Raw genomic sequence first — 16,540 nt, forward strand, 5'->3', positions numbered from 1 at the left:
CATAGTCTAATATGAAATATTGATCATTTTAAGAGATATCGACTTGTGTTATTTTAAATTAAAGAAATAAATATACAATAAAAATCATAAGAAAAAAATGGGAATTTTTTAATTTAAATTTTGAATAAAAAAATACTAATTTTAACTAAAACATTAATTTTTAAAAAGATACACGTTTTTCCCTTAAACAATAATAATATGAATTGGCCAAAACATATAACCAAACGACGACGTTTCGTCGTAGTAAGCTACTGAAGCTAGTGAAACATAAAAGAAAGAAGAACAAAAAATCCAAATGTTGAAATTCAACATGTACACACTCCCATTACCAACTACACAAACACTTTCCAGATTCATTTGTCATAGTAATTATTTATTTATTTATTTATTTATTAAATACAGTATAAAATACATATTTGTATATATATATATATATATATATATATAGATATCTCTGAATTTTGACTTAACGATAACAAGCTGTGTGTGGAGATCTAAGGCATGAAATGAAATTCAGATCTTTCAGGCAATACCCATTTGAAATCTGACCCTGAAATCGAGCTTTGATGGCTAAAGTTTCGATTTTGTTGGTGTTGGTGATTGTGGGTCTGGTGAGCATTGGAACTACTGAAGCGGCAAGGAAGCATCCATGGAGGATCCACACCCTCTTCTCTGTGGAATGTCAGAACTACTTCGATTGGCAAACGGTGGGACTCATGAACAGTTATAGGAAGGCCAAGCAACCTGGACCAATCACACGTCTCCTTAGTTGCACTGATGAGGAGAAGAAGAATTACAAAGGGATGCATTTGGCACCAACTTTTGAGGTGCCCTCAATGAGCAGACACCCCAGAACTGGTGATTGGTAAAACAAAAAAAATATGCTAATAATAGTAAAAATTCATCATTTTTTGTTTTTTAGTTCTTTGTTTATTGAATTTGGATTGTGAAATGTAGAAATGTAGATGGGTTTTATGTGGTTTATTGTGAAGTGATGTTAATGCCATTGACTTTGGTGTTATTTGTTCTGTGTTATTTACTGGTACGTTTTTTTAACTCTCTGCATGATGTGTTCCTGTGTGTGGTTATATAGCAACTGCTGCTGCTGTTTTTTTTTTTTCTTAGGCATATATGGGGTGAGGATCTGTGAGTTCTTGAAATAGTGTATGCAAATAATGTGGGTTGCTGTGGTAGCTGAATTGTTTCTGTGAATTTAGCTCTGGATTTGTGTGTACAATACAACAGTCTTGGTTTGGTTGCTATGATTTCTGCTTCTCTGGGTAGTTATGAGTTTTGAGGCTGACAAGAAGTTTGTTGATGTCAACAATATATAGTTTTCCTTATTAGTAAAAGACCTTTGAGCTTGCACTTGTGACCATTCAGTGCAGGGTATTGGATAAGTAATTTCACTGCTATTGCTTCATAATGAAAATATTTCTGCTAGTGCGTTGGCATTGTGTTTGTTCTTTCCCTTATCCATCCCCCTTTAGGGTGTTTTGGATTTTAACATGTCCCTTTTCCAAATAAGACACGTGCATACCTTATTACAAAAGCAGAATCATTTTCCCAAGATAGCAGAATCAGAACTAAATTTTCTATCCACTATGCAGGTACCCTGCGATAAACAAACCTGCTGGGGTCGTACACTGGCTCAAAAATAGTAAGGATGCAAAAAATGTTGACTGGGTTGTCATTCTGGATGCAGACATGATAATCCGAGGCCCAATTGTACCTTGGGAACTCGGTGCAGAGAAAGGAAGACCTGTTGCAGCATATTATGGGTATTCACTAATTTCTTACTTGTTTCTTTTAGTGATATAACATAAAAAGCTAGATATTAATCCATCACTGCCGTTACAGATATTTTTGGAAGGATGCTAATGAAAGTGCAGTTTATGTTTAGCAAACAAATTTTAGCAATATGGAAGTTTTGGATGCCTAAGCCTTTTATATTTACCTTGGCCTTAATGTCTTCACTTAACATTATGAATCAGAGAATAGGGGCTTTGTTAAAACAGAAACTAGAGAGCTTTGCTTGAAGTTATGAAACTTGATTGAATCTCGAAGTAGTACATATATCTTTTTTTTCTTTTTTGAATACGTAGTACATATATCTTGTATTATATATTCAGTTTTTCTTTCTCTAGGTCACCATTTAAACTTGCTATATACCAAAATTCCTTCTCCAGGTACTTAATAGGTTGTGACAATATTTTGGCTCAACTGCACACAAAACACCCAGAACTATGTGACAAAGTTGGTGGGCTTTTGGCCTTTCATATAGATGACCTGAAAGTTTTTGCCCCCTTGTGGCTTTCAAAAACAGAAGAAGTACGGGAAGATAGGGCTCACTGGGGAACAAACATAACTGGTGACATCTATGGGAAAGGATGGATCAGTGAGATGTATGGATACTCTTTTGGTGCTGCGGAAGTGAGTTTAATACCTTGAATTTTTTTTCTTTCTTTCTTTTTTAGCAGTCTTAACTGTCTGTCACTTCATTATAGTGCTTGACTATTCAACTTTCACTAATTGTTTTTCATGTTTCCTTCTTCTTTCTATCTTCCCCTTTTGCTTCCGCCCTCTTGTTCACAGATTGGATTTCGGCACAAGATCAATGATAACTTGATGATCTACCCCGGTTATGTTCCTCGAGAGGGTATTGAGCCGATTCTTCTTCACTATGGGCTGCCATTTAGTGTGGGGAATTGGTCATTCAATAAACTGGCTCACCATGATGACGGAATTGTTTATGAATGTGGTCGGCTATTTCCAGAACCTCCTTTTCCCAGGGAGGTATGTAAACCAGTGGAGGAAACTTGTGTCTGGTGGTAGAAAAATATGCTCTTTTTTCCATGGTCCGTTAGTCTTTTAGGAGAAGGAATTCCTGTGTTATAGAAAAGCATTTGTATTTGGAATACACTAATACTTCATCATTTGTTAATAAGCAAGCATATATTCCTATGGCATGTGTTTTTCTAATACTAAGCGTTTTAAACTTTGTCTTTTAGTCCAAATATACTTAATTTATGCTCATAAATATGACATCAGGTTTTTCCAAGTTTTGCTGAAATTGGAAAGTATCTTATTGCAGGTAATACAGTTGGAACTTGATCATAATCGAAGGCGAGGACTATTTCTAAGTATAGAGTGCATAAACATTATAAATGAAGGTCTTTTATTGCAGCATGCAGCAGATGGTTGCCCTAAACCAGCATGGTCCAAATACTTGAGCTTTTTGAAAAGCAAAGCTTTTGCAGAACTAACTAAGCCAAAGTATCCTACTCCTGCGACTTTAAAAATGATCGAGGATACCATAGAAGAACATGTTGATCATGATGCTGGAAAGCCATATCCCAAAATCCATACAGTTTTCTCAACAGAATGCACCACGTACTTTGATTGGCAGACTGTAGGCCTTATGCACAGTTTCAGTACAAGTGGACAGCCTGGAAATATCACTAGACTTCTTAGCTGCTCTGATGAGGGCTTAAGGCAGTATAAAGGCCATGACCTGGCTCCCACCCATTATGTCCCTTCCATGAGTCAGCATCCATTAACAGGAGATTGGTAATTGTGTATTTGTCTATGTTTTTCAATTTTCAATTGTATTTTAACTTTTTCAGTTAGCTGCTTGTCATTACTCTATGATTTGGACAAAGTGGTATTAGTAGTTGCGATATCAATCATGGAACGAGCAAAGGACTAGCTTTTCTTGCATCATTCTCAAAGCTTATTTACATAAAAGAAATTTTGATGAGTTCAATCCCATTGTCAATGATAATTTATTTTAAATTGCTAATTAGCCTGTGTGATTTTTAACTTGGAAATCAAGTGAATTGTTTTTATCATTATTTTGAGTATGCTCTCTAATCTCTTAATACCAGACATATCCAGTTAACATTATTTCCCTATTAAAGTAGTTAATTGAACCCTTCACAATCAACATCCAGAGCAACTTTATTTGATAACTGTATATTGTGCTTGATTTTGATGTCCTAAAATTAATGTTATGGGTTTAGTCTCAGGGTTTGGTGGGACCCACATTAAACTTCACTTATTTATTCAATACTATAAAACTGATGATCTTTGCCTTATGTTTGCCGTTCCTGCTTAAATTATATACAAGATTCCTTGTGCCTCAACTCAATAGTGTGCCGTTACTAGAGCCTCCCTCTTTTAAATGCTTCAAGTTGCTGAATGGTTTAGACTATAAGTTTAAAAACGTGATAGTCTGTCTGTTTTGTTTTAGGTATCCAGCAATTAATAAACCAGCTGCCGTCCTTCACTGGCTTAATCATGTAACTATTGATGCTGAATTCATAGTGATTCTTGATGCTGATATGATTTTGAGAGGCCCAATCACACCGTGGGATTTCAAAGCTTCTCGAGGCCATCCTGTTTCAACTCCCTATGAGTAAGCCTGGTGAATTTGCTTAATGTTTACAAGACCTGTTGATGTTGATGTAAATGCAATGTTGATGACTGCAGTTTGCATAGCTGCATACAAACATATTTTTCTTTTGATGCCTGTTTTATCTTGCATATTCAATATGATGACTTATTTGTATCTCTTTTAATCTTTACATGCTAGATACCTTATTGGCTGTGACAATGAGCTTGCAAAATTACATACTAGCCATCCTGAGGCTTGCGACAAGGTTGGTGGTGTAATCATTATGCATATAGATGATCTCCGGAAATTCGCTTTGCTATGGCTGCATAAAACTGAGGAGGTTCGAGCTGATAGAGCTCATTATGCAAGAAATATAACAGGAGACATATATGAATCTGGGTGGATTAGTGAGATGTATGGTTACTCATTTGGTGCAGCAGAGGTATTTTGTTTTTACGTTCTTGTCGTGCATACTCACTGTTTATATGATTATGGGTTTCATAGTGTTAGAGATACAACCTGTTTCAGTTCCGAACTTGCTCCCTTAGCCCTGCAACATTTTCAATTGATGCTTTCCTTTGGCTTTTGGTGGGAGATGTCCTAATTCACTTGCTAGTACTTGCTTTGTAAACCTTCTTTCAAAGAGCAAGGATGAATATGAACCTGAACCCTTTCGCTCCTCTGGCTATTGCATCTACTCTGGGCAAAAACCAAGCAAATCTCAAGTTTCAGTGATAGCTTCTTTCACTTCTCTGTTCAAGTCATTTCACTTATATGATTATGACGTTTTTTTCTACACATACCGGTGAAGCACACTGACATAGAACAAACGCACAAACTGAAAGTAGGTTTGGTTTTCCAGATGGCCTAAACTCCAGTCAATATATATTTTGTTTTTTAAATACACTGAGAAACATGATACATGAAAAAAACACAAAAAGAAAACAATATAAATTAAAAATATCTTACTTAAGATATATTGGAAAGATATATTAAAGCACAAACTATTGTTGGTTAAAGTTCCCTCTATTTTAATCTTATAGAAAGAGCTAAAGCTCATTTATCTAAGGGGTGGTTTGCTATGGCAGCTTGAACATTATGCTCCTCCAACTCAAGGAGGAGGGCCATCCTCCTGTTTTCGCAACCGCGAATGCAGTCCAAGATTTGGTGCATGGCTGCAGCCACAATTGCTAGATTGATGGGAGACAGGTGCTCCCAAAAGACTACCTAGGTTCCTCGCTCTTAGGCCTTCTTAGTATCAATATTTTGAATTCCTTATGCAATTTGATAAAGTATTTTTTCTCTAGTTGGATCTATCTTTCCTTTACTTTGCCAAATAGGAAAGAAGCACTCTGTTTATTGGTGGTCCAGAAAGCCTAAAAAAAAGAAAATGAATAAAATTGTAGCTTTTATGGGTATTACCATACAACTTAATCCCGGTCATTTTATCAGGATAGGAGGCAATAGTAGAAAACACATTAGAGGAGAGTTCTCCCTTCTAAGTAAATGAGGCACTCCGCATACTCGTTAATCAATGCAGCAATCGTTGCCGAATAGCTCCAAATCGGATCAGTACAACCCATGTAATCTATAATTGCTTACGTATTTGGCGTGTTTTGTTGTACCCTAACTATTCCTCTTTCTCTAGCTTCTATTTGCCTTGGCCAATTGATTGCAGCTACGTCCTAGCATAGGTAATTGAAGTAAAGCCTCTGTGTTTATTGCTTAATTGAATGGATCATATGCTTTTCCCTACTTTTGACCGTAGAACAAAAGAGTTTTATGTAAGGGTTATGCTGTCGAATATTGGTGTTATGGTTGGACTTTGAATGTTGTATCATAATCCCTTGCAGCTTAATATTGACTCCTTGGCACTTGATTTTGTGCCCATCCCCTACTTCTACATAGTATTGGGGAGTGTCACTGACTTCCAATTTTAACTCCCCTGCCATGCCTTTCCCAATGAAGTTGCTAGAAGCCCTACAATCTATGAGGATTATCACCCTCGTCCCTTTTATCTCTCCCCACAGCTTCAATGCTTAATTCGAAGTTATGCCTATCATGTTATGCAAAAATAATTGGAGTTCCTTCTCCTCGAGTTCTTCAGAGGAGCATCTACCTAGACATTTTTCCTTTCTTCCTCCTACAATATATGAAACTGTTTGAATTTATAGAATGCCCTGGGTGGAATCTTTCATCACAATTAAAACAAAGCCCCTTCTGAGACAGTCTATAGTGTGTATTGCTTCTAGAATTCTGTGTCCTTTGTGTTTGGAAAGTTTCAATGGGTTGCATTGCTCACATTGTTGCGTGCATTATAGCTTCCCTTAAGGACCTCAGTAGTCATGCTTGTTCGAAACACTATGCTTTCAGTGGTCGTCCAGAACGGTTTAGAGCTCCGGTTCACTGACCCACCTTTGAATTGCATCCTTATTCTTCCTTTGCCATTGGTAAGTTTCTTTTCTTCAACTAGTTGGGTTGATGCATCAAATCCAATAGCAAATCAAGTCAGTTGAGTTTTAGTTCTGCTTGGAGCTCATTCATCCAAATCTCACGCAACATCTCCTCATATGCATATTGAAGTGGAACTACGACGTTCTCAAACTCCTCCCTATAATCTGACACATTTCCCGTTTTCTACAAGCTTAGTAGGACTACTACGACGTTCTCAAACTCCTCCCTATAATCTGACACATTTCCCGTCTTCTACAAGCTTAGTAGGACTTCATACGGGTTCTTAGCGAATGAAGGTTGGAAACTCCTAACTAATGTTGCTTGAAACATAGCCTAGGTGGCGTTAGTGGTCCTCCCCTCCCACCATTGGTACCAGTTTAAATCTCTTCCTTTTAGAGCTTGCATCACGTTCATACGGAAGTAGCGCTCAACTCTATTGATCCAACTGTAAGCATCTTCGTCGGAAAAGGTTGGGATCTCTAGTCTCCCTCCTCCTTCGTCCCTGGTTTTGGGAACAACATCATAGCCACTTCCTGTTCTTCGGTTACCATTTGAACTACCATAGTTCTTGGTCACCCCGCAACAACTCATGTCTCCCTCTGTTTTCTGTCGGTCACCTCCTCTGAATGCTCCTTGAAAAAGGTGTAGTATCTCCTCCTATGTCACTTTTGTTTTGTGAGCTTGAGCGTCATTATCTCTTCTAATGCCTCAACATTTCCTTCCGTCCTTCGTGTGGCCACCATTCACCACTCCCATATCGAGAACTTTGATACCAATTCTTAGGAATCAGAAGAAAGAGCTTAACACAAGATGGATAAAAAACTCATATATTCTCTGTAAATTTGATATCAGATTGAATCAGATGGGTATAGTGTAGTTATAGTAGTAGATATTAAAAAGAAAGGATAATTTCAAAGCTTTTAAGCGGCTTTGGTCTCTCCAAAACTCTACTTAATTCTCAGCATATATACACCCCTCTCCTTTTTTTGTTCTATTAAGCTTCCCTTGTTCAAAATATTGTAACAACTTTTTCCTCCGAAAACCCTAGTCGCACTTCCTGGATTAATTTAGGTGTTTAATCCCCTGCATCCCTTCCTGTGGTGCACCTGGGTAATAGGGGGCATCCTAACAGTGACAATTGACCAAGGGGAGTTCCGGATGGTTATAAATAAACCAGTAACAGACAAGTAGAAACCAATGAAAGAGGAATAGTCAGGGTTTGACGAAGCATGCCTAATACGTAAGTGAATATAGCTCACAAGATTGTACTGATTTGCTATCGAATGGCAGTTGCTCCATCTATTATGAAAGGACAACGAAGACCTAATTTATTAATAAAAGAAGTACTTTTCGTTGATGTGCATTCTATTATTGCCTCTTATTCGAAGAAGAAAAGAGAATATATATATATATATATATATATATATATATATATTGCTTTATGGACCTAGAATGCTTCTTTTTATTTAGCAAAGCAAAGGGGGATGAATCCAACTATTGTAAAATAATTTTCTCAAATTTCACATGAAATTCAAAACAATAATAATTGAGATGGTCAAATAGGAGGAAACCTGGCCGGCCACCCGCCGGGACCTCCCGCTTTCCATTAATCCAGCGGCTGTAATTGTAGTTTGGGAGCTGATTGTTTGAGATGGCATAGCAAATCCAACCTTCCTCCTTCCGCTATAAAAGCCACTGTGAAATTAGCATTAGCTCTTTCTATATAAGATTGAAATCAGTGCTTTGTCGTAAGGCTTTCTTTCTTGGAGATGTACTCCTATATGTTCTTCGTAGTATTTTGTTTTTTTTTGGGTCCATGCGTCTTTGCATATATCATGTTTCTTATGTTAAGATTGAAAGACACCACGATTGACACTATATACTTGCTTTGGTTTGTGCCCAGAGAAGATCTCCAAGGAGCAATAGCTTTTATATTGAGTTCATATTTAACATAGTATTAGAGCCTTTTGACCTAGTAGTTAGGAGTTTGATATTTGTTACACCTATTCTTCATTATTAAATAGTTTTTTAGCACAAGGTAATGTGAACTTTTGCATTGGTCATGTTTCAAGTCCAAAGGCTTTTGCATGATAGTCGTATTCAATAGTTGACGCTGAGAATTTGCAATTTTTATACTATACAAAATCAGAAATCTTTGATATGGCATACATGTAAATATATAATTATTAAAAACTAACTACATAATATTAGTTATAATCCTAATTATTTGCTTATTCTAATAGAAATATACAATTTTTTTATGTCTCTTTATGTTTTAAAAATGTTAATTTTATTTTTATAAAAGAATATTTTTATAAAAGAATTATGAATCACCAAGGCATAAAAAAATTAGTTATCATCCTAATTATTTGCTTATTCTAATAGAAATATACATTTTCTATTAAAGATCTTAATTGAAACTAACTACATAATATTCCGAGAAAAAAAAACTTGTGACCTACGATCTGAATAAATATTTATCTAATAAGGCATAAAACTAAAACTTTGAATTAGGACAATATTTGCAACGCTTACATCAGTAAAATATCGAATACTAATTTTATATTTGTTCATCATATCTATATGAACTTTTTGATAATAAATATAAAATATAAATGGTACACATCATCATTACCAGTTATTCTTTTATTTTAGTGTAATTACAATTACTTGAGTTTTTCATTCTGTAAAGTTGAAGGCAGTGAGTAGACTTTCGGTGTGGCAGGATTTTAAAGTAGTACTATTAGCTTTCTATGCAGACTACTCTTTCGGTATTGCATGGTTTTGTGCAAAAGGAGGTAATGTGATACTTTGTAGATACATATTAGATATATTGAAACTATTAATGAGCCTTGACCAATGAACATTGTTTGAGAGAGTTAGTCTTTGACATGGTGTTAAGAGTTTCTATATGACCAAGTGGTAAGCAAAAAGGGCTTCCTTTGAGAGGGAAATACTAACAGGTGAATTTTTTTGATCTGCCTATGGTTGTATTAGGGATATATGACATTGTAACAAGGTATGGATTTTCTTTTTATAGCTTAAGTATTTGGGTGAGGGCGAGCCTCGGAGCAGCAACAAGGTTGTTCCTCGTGACTAAAAGGTCAGGTGTTCGAGTCTGGAAACAGCCTGTTTGCAAAAATATAACGGTTATATACAATTGACTTTCACCCCTATCCTCACAAGAGGAGCTTTGTGCACCGGGATTTTCCCTTTTAACTTAAGCATTTCGGTCTAGTTGTTCCTAGACACACAGATTTGTGGATTTAAATGAGCATCAATTTTCATTCCTTATCATTCGGCTGTTTGTTTTTCTCTTTCATGGAGTGTTGCATTATGAATTGTTACGCTACATAATTTCTTACCTCCACTTTAAAGTATGAAAAAATTTCACTACTGCTATAACCTGTAACGTTATTGATGCAGTTGAAATTAAGGCATACTATAAGCAGTGAGATACTGATATATCCGGGATATATTCCCGCACCGGGTGTCAAATATAGAGTTTTTCATTATGGATTGAGATTCAGTGTTGGGAATTGGAGCTTTGACAAAGCAGATTGGAGGGAGATTGACATGGTGAATAGATGTTGGGCCAAGTTCCCAGATCCACCAGATCCCTCAACACTTGATCAAGCTAATGCCGATAATTTACAGCGGGACTTGCTCAGCATAGAATGTGCAAAGACGCTGAATGATGCACTGAATCTGCATCACAAGAGAAGGTGCTCCAATACTAATTCCTTGTTGACATCAAAAGGGGAGGAGGGAACTGAGGAGAGTGGAATCTCAAGGGAATTTGGCAAAGTTGATGAAAGTACTAATTCAATGAACAATCATATCTCAACAAATCATTCAGAAGAATTGGTAACAAATCATTCAGAGGAATTGGCAAGTGTTCAGAAAGATGAGATGCCTAGTTCTTTCAGGTTTTGGGTGATATTCTTGTGGGCATTTTCTGGAATAGGTTTCTTGGTTGTCATTTTTGTGCTGTATTCAGGTCATAGAAGAAGAGGATCAAGAACAAAGCACCATAGTAGAAGGAGAAGAAGCTTGCATTCAGGAGTCATGGAAATGAATGGCCGCGACCGGTACAGCCGTGGTGGTGGTGTTGACAGACCTCTGTAAACATTGTGCTCCTTTTCTTTCTCGTGGTGTAAAGCTGGTTGGTCAGAATTTTAAGACTTCCATGCAGGGATAACAAAATTAAAGGTTAAAAGGCATGTTTCTTGAGTGAGCCTGTGTGACTTCATTCCTGCAAAGCCAGCCTTTCTGACCCTTCAAGAGGCCTCCCAATTGAGACTGTGTGTATGGATATTAATGATTGAGAAATTTGCAAAGAGAAATCAATCTTCCACTGCTTTAAATTTGAGATTGCTTGTAATATTTTATACCCAGAAATCATAATATCTTAGCTATGTAGAGCAAGAGATTGAAACCAACTTGTATTATCCAGCAGAATAGGTGAGTGAAATACTGTGCACTTATTTTTTTTTAAATTTTTTTAGGCATTTTTTGAGTGCTCTGATGTAATTTTTTTAAGAATCATATCCCTCTCAAATCTTATTGTAAAGACTCACTTTGTAATAAAATGGGGTTATGTAATTTATGATAAACTTCAACGTTACCAACCAACAATTCTATAGATCAATTGTTGCAAGCATATGGTGCCTTGGGTTGCTAGTCCATCCAAGTAAACTAGATAACCATTCACTAACTAATTTAGTTCTTAATTGCCCTTTCACCTTATTTTGCAATTTTGCATTAATAGAAAAGGTGGAATGAGTGCAATAGCTAATTTTATCACACAAATAAATGAAAGTAGGGTTTGATGATTAGACAAAATCCTAGATCAAACTCATTCTAGCCTTGTATTAAATAATTTTTGCTCATTCTCTAATGTTGGATATATTTCACAGTATATTAGTAATGATTTGTTAGACTTGAACATAGCCATAATCTACCTGATTTATGCTTCTAATTCAACATTGCGTCTCAAGAAAATGTATCAAAATAAATGCGAAAATACACTTTAGGCTGCATCTCATGAAGTTCTACTTAAAATAGTTATGTCAAATTCATTGAAAGTTTGTGATTGGTTGTCCTTATGTAACCTTTATGAATCAGAAAAAAGAAAAATAGTAATTTTTTTTTTTTTTGAAAATATTCCAATCGGTTCATTGCTTCGCAACTAATCCGATTTGGCGCGGGTTCAGAATTAAGGCTTTAAACTCCTCCCAAAGGTGGTACTTGGGAGATTCGAACACATGCTCTCATCTCCATCTGCTTAGCTCCCATGCGTCAATTGAGCTACCACCATTTGATATAGTAATTTTTTTTTTAATGTTGTTATTGATGCACGCATCTAACTTTGTACATTCTTCCCATAATTATAAAGCCAAGCATAATTTCATTTTTTTTTCTGTCAAATATATTTGAGGAAATGGTTTGTCATGTTACACGACAATAAATCAATTTTCCTACACACACAATTCAAGCTGGGTCTCACCTTTAATTTTTTTTCTCACTCCACTATTTAATGGACTCCACATATATCATGAGTGTGTAGGAAATGATTTGTTGTCGTGTAACATGATAAAAACAAAACTCAATATATTTAATAATAGTCTGACCAACCATGGACATAGAGAGTCCAGATCCAAATTATTTTGCCTAGGCAACGTTGCAACTACTGGTTGTTCAACATGTTACATCTCCACCATATACAACATGGTACAACTACCTACTTTCTCTTATAAACCTTTTGTCCTTGTAGAATTAGTCATGGAATTGTTGTTTTCATTCTTTTAGCTCCTACAAATTTTTAGTAAAATATTCAAGAATTGTTGATTCCAGTTAAATTTTAGAATTTGACATGCTTAAATAATAATAAATTCGATTCTTGGAAAGAGTGAATAAATTTAGATTTGAAGTCGGATTACACGGACCATTAATATTTTAAACACAATTGTTATCTACCAAAACCAAATTCACATAACCTCATAATGTAAAAAATTTGTATTTTTTTCTCTTCATATATTATTAATTAAGCCTTTTATCTATTTAATATTTTTTAAGAAGAGAAATAATAACCAATTTTTAAATAAAAAGATAATGTGAAATTGACACACAAGAATCTACTATCATAATAAATATGCATATCAAAGAATCCTTTTCCTAATATGAACAGAACAAACATAAATTCGAATTAAAAGCTTCACCAAATTCAAACAAGCCAACAATAACATATTAACATTAGAACGTTGGAGATTTTCTTATTCTCTTCAAAATGTGGGCCCAAACCAAAGTGAAAAAAAAGAGAAGAAGATTGAGGCTCCTCCTCCAAACATTTTCTCAGTGGACCCCACACTTCGGAAAGTAAAAAAGATTGCACGACACAACACAAAACTTTATTTTTTCTTTTTAAATCTGTTAAAGTTGTTTGCTTTTCTGCATCATCATGTAGACAACCAACACAATGGCTTTAGATTTTGAATTTCAAATTTGAATGTGTACAAATAAACGGTCACATAAAGTAAATTATAATAATACTAACAAAGAGAAAAACGTAACAATAATTGTGTTAACGTTTGGATCTTTTGAGGTTTCTACGTTGTACTGAAACATGGGAGACTCAACATGTTTCATGCAACCGTTTTGTTATGCTTCTGGCATTTCCAATGAAGCCAACGAGGTAAGTTCATTTTAACAGTCACTTCTATCTTCCAAAATTTGTGTTATTGGGTTCTTAAATCCCCATAATTTTTGTTTTTGGTTACTCTTTTACTTTGGTTATGCACTCATGCATGTAGTGTATGAAAGAATGTGAACAAAAGAGGAAATTTGCATTTTCAGTTTGTGTTCATTTCTCCTTTCACAAAATGAATTACCTGAAATTTTTGGCTTGAGGGCCCCTTCAAAAGGATTTGGAATTTTGCTTATTGCTGCTTGATAATCTTTGATGAATTGGGTTACCATAAAAATAACAAATTAAAGCTTTTTTTTTTGGGCTTCTTGTTGGGTGCAATTAATAAAAAAAAAAAGACTCTTTTTCTTCTTCTATGTTCTATGAAGGTTCATCTTGAAAAAACTATGAAACTTGTGCCTTTCAGAGCAACCCAATTCATGCACTTGGTCAATCAATCTCTTTTGGGAGGTTTATGTCTGAGTCCCTTGCATGGGAAAAATGGTCTAGTTTCTCCCACAACCGCTATGTTGAAGAGGCAGAGAGGTTTTCAAGACCTGGTTCAGTTGCACAGAAGAAGGCTTTCTTTGAAGCTCACTACAAGAAACTCGCTGCTCAAAAGGCTGCTTTGCTTGAACAAGCAAACAATGCCTCACAAAACAATGCCACAGGACAAGAAAATGTGGGAGTAATTGACAACATCATGCATGATTCACAGATAAGTCCTAAAAGTGAAATGGTTGTCAAGGAAGAACAAGATGCAAAGGTTTTGAGTTTGACCTCAGAATCAGATATCATGGTCAGAGCCAATGAGCATGATTCAAGTTTAAATGTAGAGGCAAGTATTATACCTGAAAGTAACAAGGTAGAGGAAGCTGAACCAGAGATGGAACAAATGGCTGGTCTTGGGAACTCAATGAAGGTTGAATTGCAAAACCTGCTTGAAGATGTTCATACTCAGAAGGAACAGCAAAGTGAAAAGCTTAGTAAAACTCCTCCAATTATGACACCAATAATGAAGGTTATTTATTATGTTAATTTTTTTTTTTCCAGGATTCTTTTTGTTGTTTTGGTTTTTTGAGGTTATGGCAATGACATAATGGTAGTTATTGCAGAAGGGCTCTAACTTTGATGATGAAGTTTTGGCATCAATGGGTAAGAAGAAACCACCGGTTTCTTCCATCATGTTGTTAAAGGCTAACGGAACCTCCAAGTTCACCTCCACACCTGTCAAATCCACAGCTCCTATTTCTTTCAAAAGAGACAACAATATTGCTACCCCAATGAGCAATAAGCCTGCTGCATTAAGCACTGCAGATAAAGAGAGATCTACTCATAAGTCACTTCAAATGTCAGTTAATTTTACACCCATTAGAGAACTTAATAGATTGACCGCATCAGTCATGAGGAAATTTGAAAGTACAAGAGTTGGTGCTGGTTCTTCCAAGGCTTCAAAGGATAGCTTGACTCCTCTAAGAACCCCAACTATGGTATTCCAGCGTCTTTGCTATGTCTTTTTACCCTCTTACTAGCCTTTCAACTTCCATTTTGCTATGATCTTCCTAGTTGCAATGACTGTCAAGGATGCTAAAGTGAGTCATTTTCCCATTACAGGCTTCTAAGGAGATGCAAAAGCATTCATCATTGACCCCATTAACAGAAAAGAAAAGGTAACTGATTTCTACAAAATTTTTAATCATAATGCAAAACTGCTTGCTTTCATGTTTTCCCTAGCTGTTCTCATCGTGATATTGTGCATGTAAATTTTGTGAAATCATAGGAACAATACACCTTTTGGTTCATCAGCTTCAGACAACCATACAGCTGGCCCTAAATGGCGCTTGCTCTCTGCAGAGTAAGTTGTGTAATAAAATTTTCGGAGTGCCTAATAGATTCCAAAATTCTTGAGTTAAGAATAATTGAACAATTAGTCTTGCCTTGGGTATTCTTTTAACAAAAACATTCTCAGACAACTCATTATAATCTCATCAAAATAGTAACTGATTGGATGGTCATGCAACTTTGCTAGTACTTTTACCAATATGGTCTCTTGTTCTTGAAGGTACTTTATTTTTTCTTGTTAATGTATTCAGATCAGTATTTCCAATGTTTTATTGCATGCAGGAATAAAATGAGATCCCCAATTATATCATCCCCTTTCAGCTTGAGGACAGAAGAAAGGGCCGCAAGAAGAAAGAAGGCAAAAATTAAAATCATTTTCTTTCTCTTCTATTTAGTTGATCATGAGGTTTCCTTAATATGGTTGCTAAACAACTTGTTTGTTTCGTGTATCGATCTTCATGAATTTCAGAAACTTGAGGAAAAATTCAATGCTGATGAAGCACAAAAAGTGCAGCTGCATACAAAACTCAAGGTGGGGGTGACAAGTAAAATAACACCAAGTGTAACATGTCGTTGTGAGAATTATCTTAACTTTGTTTGTACCTTAGAATTCAGTTTAATCAATAACATTCAAATGCTTCTATTTGCAGGAGAAAGCAGAAATAGAGATTAGAAAACTACGCCAAAGCTTGTGCTTCAAAGCCAGGCCACTACCTGATTTTTACAATGAAAGGAAAGCATCAAAAAATGAGACAAGAAAGGTATCTTTCTCAAATTATTTACAACTCCAAGATGGTAAATATAAAGATTTTTATCAAGTTCAACTCCATGAGAGCAACATGATTCAGTTGTGACTAATAATAATACTTCCTAATAGCCAAAAGTTGAAAAAGTTTTCAACTGCTGTCTTGCAGGACCCACTGAAACATACTGCATCACCTAAAGGGGGAAGAAAACACATCCACAGTGGTGTGGCAGAGAACTATTCTTTACCTCCAAACAGACCTTCACTGAAAAACAATGGCACCAAGAATTTCCAGGGAAAGGGTGGTCGCACCTTGACTAATCCTCTTGAGAATACATCACCAAATATTCAGCATGGAAACCAGAATGACAGAAGTTACAAATAATGATGATGCAGAAAGCAGTATCACTTGACAAAT

General features: G+C 35.7%; 2 protein-coding genes across 2 annotated transcripts; both read left to right on the plus strand.

Moving 5' to 3' along the window:
• The first annotated feature begins 494 nt into the window (after positions 1–494).
• Positions 495–11,464, plus strand: LOC133284260 (peptidyl serine alpha-galactosyltransferase). Its single transcript, XM_061481253.1, has 8 exons — positions 495–865; positions 1,611–1,781; positions 2,190–2,433; positions 2,596–2,796; positions 3,095–3,570; positions 4,253–4,417; positions 4,595–4,838; positions 10,277–11,464. The coding sequence occupies exons 1-8, from the start codon at positions 567–569 to the stop codon at positions 10,976–10,978; spliced, it is 2,502 nt and encodes an 833-aa protein (XP_061337237.1). The 5' UTR covers positions 495–566; the 3' UTR covers positions 10,979–11,464.
• A 1,999-nt stretch (positions 11,465–13,463) lies between these two features.
• Positions 13,464–16,507, plus strand: LOC133284259 (protein WVD2-like 7). Its single transcript, XM_061481252.1, has 8 exons — positions 13,464–13,544; positions 13,963–14,556; positions 14,642–15,025; positions 15,150–15,205; positions 15,660–15,735; positions 15,847–15,909; positions 16,028–16,138; positions 16,292–16,507. Exons 1-8 carry the CDS (start codon positions 13,476–13,478, stop codon positions 16,505–16,507), a joined length of 1,569 nt encoding a protein of 522 aa, XP_061337236.1. The 5' UTR covers positions 13,464–13,475.
• Positions 16,508–16,540: the final 33 nt, after the last annotated feature.

This window comes from Gastrolobium bilobum, unplaced genomic scaffold, assembly GCF_033153095.1.
Source record: "Gastrolobium bilobum isolate Gb01-03AN ecotype WA unplaced genomic scaffold, APGP_CSIRO_Gbil_v1 utg23084, whole genome shotgun sequence".
In the NCBI taxonomy this organism is placed as follows: Eukaryota; Viridiplantae; Streptophyta; class Magnoliopsida; order Fabales; family Fabaceae; genus Gastrolobium; species Gastrolobium bilobum.

Bases quoted from the DNA above. Each gene is read 5' to 3' on its own strand.
- LOC133284260 (XM_061481253.1), top strand. From the start codon at position 567: ATGGCTAAAGTTTCGATTTTGTTGGTGTTGGTGATTGTGGGTCTGGTG. The intron at 866-1,610 runs GTAAAACAAAAA...TCCACTATGCAG, and splicing joins CACCCCAGAACTGGTGATTG to GTACCCTGCGATAAACAAAC. The intron at 4,839-10,276 runs GTATTTTGTTTT...TTATTGATGCAG, and splicing joins ACTCATTTGGTGCAGCAGAG to TTGAAATTAAGGCATACTAT.
- LOC133284259 (XM_061481252.1), top strand. From the start codon at position 13,476: ATGGGAGACTCAACATGTTTCATGCAACCGTTTTGTTATGCTTCTGGC. The intron at 13,545-13,962 runs GTAAGTTCATTT...TGTGCCTTTCAG, and splicing joins TTTCCAATGAAGCCAACGAG to AGCAACCCAATTCATGCACT. The intron at 14,557-14,641 runs GTTATTTATTAT...ACATAATGGTAG, and splicing joins TTATGACACCAATAATGAAG to TTATTGCAGAAGGGCTCTAA.